This window comes from Micropterus dolomieu, linkage group LG10, assembly GCF_021292245.1.
Source record: "Micropterus dolomieu isolate WLL.071019.BEF.003 ecotype Adirondacks linkage group LG10, ASM2129224v1, whole genome shotgun sequence".
In the NCBI taxonomy this organism is placed as follows: domain Eukaryota; kingdom Metazoa; phylum Chordata; class Actinopteri; order Centrarchiformes; family Centrarchidae; genus Micropterus; species Micropterus dolomieu.
In genome coordinates this window covers 8,183,017-8,189,719 of record NC_060159.1, presented here as the reverse complement: position 1 = coordinate 8,189,719, position 6,703 = coordinate 8,183,017, and the positions used below count along the sequence as shown (strand labels likewise).

The following is a 6,703-nucleotide window of genomic DNA, read 5'->3' as shown; positions in this document are numbered from 1 at the left end:
TGTACCTTAGTGTGTGCAAAGGGGGGGTAATTACGGTGTAGAATGTCCTCCTCATCACTGGAGCTGACCTAAGAACACAACAGTTAATCATCCACTAACAGGCAGAGGGAGACGCCAGTGTTGCATACTTCACTGCTGGACTGAAAAAGAGACACTTTAAGGCACTTGTATTTGTTAAAAGGTAAAACAACAGGGAAGAAAAGATCAGTCTTTCAACAGACAGTCTGGAATAAAGGACATACTTACCTTAGAGTGAAAGGATAACAAATCTGCAGTCAAGGACACGCACCTGCTCCTGAAGAAGGATTTTTAAGCAGCATTCTCACTTCTTCTGCATCTGTGTGTGTTAGTATGTGTGTTCTATGCGGACTGTCCTGTTTTTGGATTTGAGCGTGTGTGTGTGAGAGGCGGCCACATGGGGCCTGGGCCCTGTCTGGTATGCCAGCTGTAGCAGTGAAGCCTTCACCGGAGGACATGGTGGCGGAGGGAGAGGGCGAGGGAGAGAGCGGCGTGTCCCACTGGGAAGCCTCTGGGGCGGGCCGGGAGCGGCTGCCTCTGCCCTCACTGAAGGTCCCGAGGGAGCTGCTGCGGAGCTTCCCCCACTCCAAACGGGTGGGATCCTATCTGGTAGGGAAGATGATCAACAAGGGATCGTTTGCCAAAGTGATGGAGGGGCTACACATCGGCACGGGAGAAAAGGTTGGTGCTCTCTCCCTGATATGAGAAAAAGAGTAAGGTGACATGATGCATCAGCTGGAGTAGTGGCACATTGGCCAAGAAAAAGATCACACATACAAGATCATGATTACACGGTTACAACTTGTGCACTTGTAACTGATAATTATAGTCACTAGGATTTGAAGAAGGCAGTGGCCTATTATTATTCTTGTTATGTGTACAAAAACACAGTCAGACCCATCTGTAATTACTTTATTTCATAACCATGACTCTGAGAGGGATTTTACAGGAAAAACGTTCACCAGATTTAAAGAGGTCTGAAGTGGATTTGCTTCAGCTCAATATATTTGGAAGTGTATTTAAAAAAACAAACAAAAAAAAAACGATTCATGCAGCACAAGTGCAGAAAATCTAATGCCAAGTAAACACGATTACAAAGTTATGATTTATGTTCTAATTAATGTTACGTATATAAATATTTAAACATGTTCAGACAAAATGTACATGATGTTAACTTTGTGTCCTAATATAAAAAACATGAGAATACTCTTCCAAATAGGCTATGAGACAACCATGCTAGTGTTTGGAAGTATTTCATAGTTTTTCTATTTTTGATGTTGTGGATCTTAATTGGGACTATATGGATGTGCACTTGTGCAGTGGAGGCAGGGCGTGTGTGTGTGTGTCTGTATAAATGTATGTGTAACTTTCTTTCACCGGTCACTGAGTCCCTGACCTGGTTGCCATAGTAATGACCAAACTCATCCTCGGGGGTGTTTGCTCCTCTTAACCCCTGTTACCCTCGACAGGTATAAGATCTGTGGAGATGAAGGTTCCAGCTGTACAAACACACACCCTTGGATTTTAATTGTTAATTAAATGACAGAACACATAGTCATTGTTATATTTTTTACACAGAGTATAAATACATTTAGAAATAAATAAATAGGGGCTCCTGAGTGAATCGCCATTGGTTAAATTGCCTGAGTTAGTGAAGACCGTGAATGAGCAATAAACTCTACTTCCTTAACAACAACTGTTTAAATGCCTTTGAGCAAGACTCTGTAGCCACAACTACTAGAACAGCAAGCAGTAATAGAACTATAACTGTGGTTATACTGATTATCTCCCATTGTTAATGTTTGGTTCTGTTCCTGTTCACATGTAAACTAATAGATCACCAAATTTGGAAGTATGGGGGTAAATCAATGTCAATATCATTGCAAATGCACAGACTCACAAATATGTATTCCAATTTGTAAACACAAAATACAATCTACAAATAGATCCAAAATCCACAAACAAACACATCATGAGACACAAACAGAAATCAGTGACAATTTGAAAAACACAATTTGAATGAATGCAAAATGATTTGTCTGCATGTGTGGGTCATTTTCTATTTATGGATTGTTTCACATTTGTTTTCAGGATTTTGATACTACTAATTGCTTCGTATTTGTCTACAAATCATTTTGAGACTATTTTAACACAGAGGGTGAATACAATCCACAAATGTAGTCAGCCAGTCAGGGGTATTGCTTGCTACGTGACCTCCTCTAAAAGCCTTTCACTGAAATATGTCAGAATGTGTACATATGCCCAATGTGCCCTTAAGTGTCGTGTGCATTTGTCCCACAGGTGGCATGTACTTTGTGATTTCAATTCTATTAATTGATCTGGTTCTGTCTAATTACAAATTGTAACATACTGTATATTTGTAACTCATAGTCTTTTCATTTACAATGATACTGACGTCAATTTACCTCAATTTGGAACAAACTTTTAATAAAAAGGAGCAACATTTGTATTTGTGCACACTCGTTTGTGTGCGTGTGTGCGTGTGTGTGTGTGTGTGTGTGTGTTTAGGTGGCCATTAAGGTGATAGACAAGAAGAAAGCACGGCAGGACTCATACGTGCTGAAGAACATGAAGAGAGAACCTCGAATTCATCAGATGGTCCGACATCCTCACATCGTCGTCCTGCTGGAGGTAGAACAATAACACACATATTCATATGGATGGAGTCAATGTCACACCTGCTCAAATCAGATAAAATTTATCAAAGGTTATCATATACTTACTGCTGTTGAATACGCCTGTCAAATTAATAAGCATGTGAATAACAAAATAATGGGTTGACAGACTCTTGAGACAGAGAACAGCTACTACATGGCCATGGAGCTGTGTGCTGGAGGAGACCTGATGGACAGGATCTGTGAGAGGAAGAGGCTGGAGGAGAGGGAGGTGCGGCGCTACACTCGTCAGATCCTCTCTGCTGTGGAACACCTGCACAAATACGGCATTGTACACAGGTGAGACTACACCCACATAATAAGCAGTGTGAGAGTCATCTGCCTCATACTGGGTTAGATACTTTTACTCTTTGCACAGGAAGTCAGGAAGTCAGGAAGTCAGGAGTCTTCTAACTCCTTCTTCTAACTGCTTTTCTTTATTTAGTTCCCTTTGTGATTGATATGTATTCAATTCAATTCAATGTATTATTTTCTAAGTTGTATACAGAGTATATAATGTCATTGTCAAAGTAATGGATGTTCATTCTGATTAAACATCATTTAAGTGCTTTAGCAAGCATACATTTCAAACAGTTTGCCATTTACAACTTCTCACATTTAAAGGCTTGCTTGTGTTTTCCTTTACATATGGTTGTGGTATTTTTCAGTGATGATGAAATTACTACTAAATTATCTGTTTAGAGACAACACTTCATTCTCTGGTACCTGGTAATGCACATTGTCATTCATTTGGACATTTTATACATAAATTAATTATTGCATAATTGAATAATAATAACTAATAAAAAAAGTAGATTAAGTGACAATTATAATAATTCTACACTTGTAGAAAAAAGGAAAGCAAAAGTCTACAGAAATGTTGAACTTCCTCCACCAGTAAGCACTGATTTTAAAATACGAAATACGCTATTCGCTGTTGTTTCCTGAACTCACTGCTGGTTGGCACTTTACTCCAGGAAATTTCTCCACCTGTCCACAAATCCAGCAACTGTAATTTTTACACTTTTTTATGGAACAAAGAAACAAGATATAAACTATCAATAAGTGAGCTTTAGAGGTGCTGATAGGCGGCTTGTGTTACCTTTGGACGGAGCGAGGCTAGCTGTTTCCCCCTGTTTTCAGTCTTCATGCTAAGCTTACCATCTGCTGGCTCTAGCTATGTATTTACCGTACAGACATGAGAGTGGTATCAATCATCAAGTTTATTTCCAAAAATATTGAATTTTTCCTCTAATAATTTACAGGTCACCAGAATTTCAAGTTGAAACTGGGGAGAATTTCGGTTGAATGATTAAAAAAATACTCATCTAACAAATCTAGCACAGCTTTAATTTAGATGTTTGGACATCTTTTGGCATCCAAATGACCAAAACCATGCTTACTGGCTGGGGCGGACTGGGGCAAAATAATGTCCTGGGAATCATCAATCTCACCATATCACTGGAGCTTTGCCTCTGTTTTGTTATTGCCCTTATCTCAATTACAAGTCTGTAATTTCAAGGCACTTTGCTGCACCTGCCTTGAGCGACTTCTTTTTTTTCTCCCTCTGCTTTTCAGCACCACCTTTGCATTTTATAGCATGTTTTTTTTTTTTATTCCATGGTTTTTGAAGCACAAATAACCGGGCTAGGGGTTAGGTCCATGTTTCAACCATTTCAATATGTCCAGATGTGGAGTGTGTGATTGATTGACATAGCCACAGCCACCCGCTGTAACCACACACTGTGGTTCATCAAGGCACAGCAGTTTTTTGTCTATTTTTTTAATACTATGTTGTGTATTGGCCCAATTGTCCAACAGTCCACCGGGACTCCCAATGGCGAGTATGGCCTTGCTTACTGGGCTAGTGTAACAGTCAACCCATCAAGAGCATGTGATGTAGAAAGTGTTTCTGATCTTGACCCAATTAGAGATTTGGCAAAACCACAAAGTAAAACAAAGGCGCTCATATATTATTGTCTCAATATGTTGCTGTCCAAGAGAGCCAAACCTACAGTACCTCCAAACAGTAGCTGTTTGTTGCATAGTGGATGTTAAGGTTGGGCTTTGTACATTCACACACATGTATACACACTTGTGAGCACACACATCACACAGGGTAGTTTGCAGGGCATTAACAGCCTACAGAGGAGGAAAAGCTGCAAGAAAGGCTGTATATGGCACAGTGCAGTGTGGGAGTTGATAGTGTTATTTCGGTGCCATTTTAGTATGTGTAGGCGTTAGAGACCCAACACCCTCCACACACACACACACACACACACACACAATATGCACATTGCTGGGCTTTGGTTTAAGACCTTGGCTCCTCTGAAGGTGGGAATGTGATTACCAGGCAATGACCTCATCATCCTGCGCCGGCGCCATGATTCACACATCATCACAACATCATGGACTTCCTCCCTAATGAAGTCCCTAAACGACGTCGCTCTCAACCCTTCTATTGCACCTCTCTCTGTCACTCACACACACACACACACACACACACACACACACACACACATTCACTCTCCACCACAGTCCCACACAGAGATGATTAAACTGGAAATAAATGGAAAGTTTGCACTTAAATGCACCTCATGCCACCCACATCCAGTTGGTTCACCGCATACATTTTCTCCTTTATGACAATGTCTGCTCTCACTCTCTCTTGCTCTTTTTCCTTCTTTCTTCCTCCATCTGTCTTTGAACTTTTCTTGGGTTGTGTGTGCAGCGTTCTCTGGATTTTCGGGACCCTGGGTGTCTGTTGGTTAGATGAAGGCAGATGAAAGGAACATGGCTGATTCCCAGGCTATAGTTTATAGGGGGATCTCCTTCTCCGAACCGCAGATTTTCATTTAGCTTGGTAGTTTTAGAGCAGGCGACGTGGTTGGTGGCGAGGCTGGGGTACTTTCAGGGGAGTCAGGCAACTTTTCCAGGTGAACAGAGAGATACTACTTTGGTACAAAGGAGCGAGTAAGTGAAGAAGAGCTTCACTTTGGCCTCATGATGGGTGCAGGTTTTTACAAGTCCAACAAAACTAATCTCCCAAATTACCACTGAATGTTCATCCAGAAAAAAAACTGAAATAAAAACTGAAATAAAACTATTTTTCACCAGTGTTTTTAAAGCTTGCGCTCAACACAAACCTAAATTTAGCTTTGGTTTTCCTTTGCTTCTGTGGGTCCAGTCTGGTCCAATCTCATCTGGTTGTCCATAAATACACAGAGAAAGCTTAGTAAGCCCAAATGCACAACGCAAGAGTTCTTCAATTTAACAACCACCATAGTGTCTAAAGTGTAAAGTGTTCCAAAACACTCATCTGTAAGGAGAAATTTAGGCAAGACAGAATTCATGAAAACACTACAGTGAACCATATTGTTCCTTGTGGCCTAACAGCTCTCTTCTTTCCTCCTGTAGAGATTTAAAGATTGAAAACTTCCTCCTGGATGAACATAACAACATAAAGATTGTGGGTATGTTGGCATTCCTTCACTGACATCTACAGTGGGGGAAATAAGTATTTGACCCCTTGCTGATTTTGCAGGTTTGCCCACTTACAAAGAATGCAACAATCTACAATTTTAATCATATGTACATTCTAACAGTGAAAGACAGAATCCCAAAGAAAATTCCAGAAAATCACATCATATGAATTTATAAAAATTGATAACCATCTGATGAGAAAAAACAAGTATATGACCCCCTACCAAACAGCAAGTATTCTGGCTCCTACAAGCCAGTTAGTCTTTCTTTAAGACACAGCCCCAATCCCAACCAATTATCTACATCAAATACACCTGCCTCACCTCGTTACCTGTATAAAAGACACCTGTCAACACCCAAACAACCAGCATCCAACATCACCACCATGGGCAAGACCAAAGAGCTTTCTACGGACATCAGGGACAAGATTGTTGATCTGCACAAGGCTGGGATGGGCTACAAGAGAATCGGAAAGCAACTTGGAGAGAAAAGATCAACTGTCGGTGCAGTTATCAGGAAATGGAAGA

The 6,703-nt window shown here is 40.6% G+C and overlaps 1 protein-coding gene across 1 annotated transcript in view; it reads left to right on the top strand.

Annotated features, from left to right (window-relative positions):
* Positions 1 to 438: 438 nt before the first annotated feature.
* Positions 439 to 6,703, top strand: part of LOC123978206 (hormonally up-regulated neu tumor-associated kinase homolog) — a 13,140-nt gene continuing 6,875 nt past the window's right edge. The window contains exons 1-4 of the mRNA XM_046061375.1: positions 439 to 699; positions 2,548 to 2,670; positions 2,824 to 2,993; positions 6,111 to 6,166. Coding sequence (XP_045917331.1) covers positions 439 to 699; positions 2,548 to 2,670; positions 2,824 to 2,993; positions 6,111 to 6,166 — 610 coding nt within the window. The remainder of the gene's footprint in view (positions 700 to 2,547; positions 2,671 to 2,823; positions 2,994 to 6,110; positions 6,167 to 6,703) is intronic.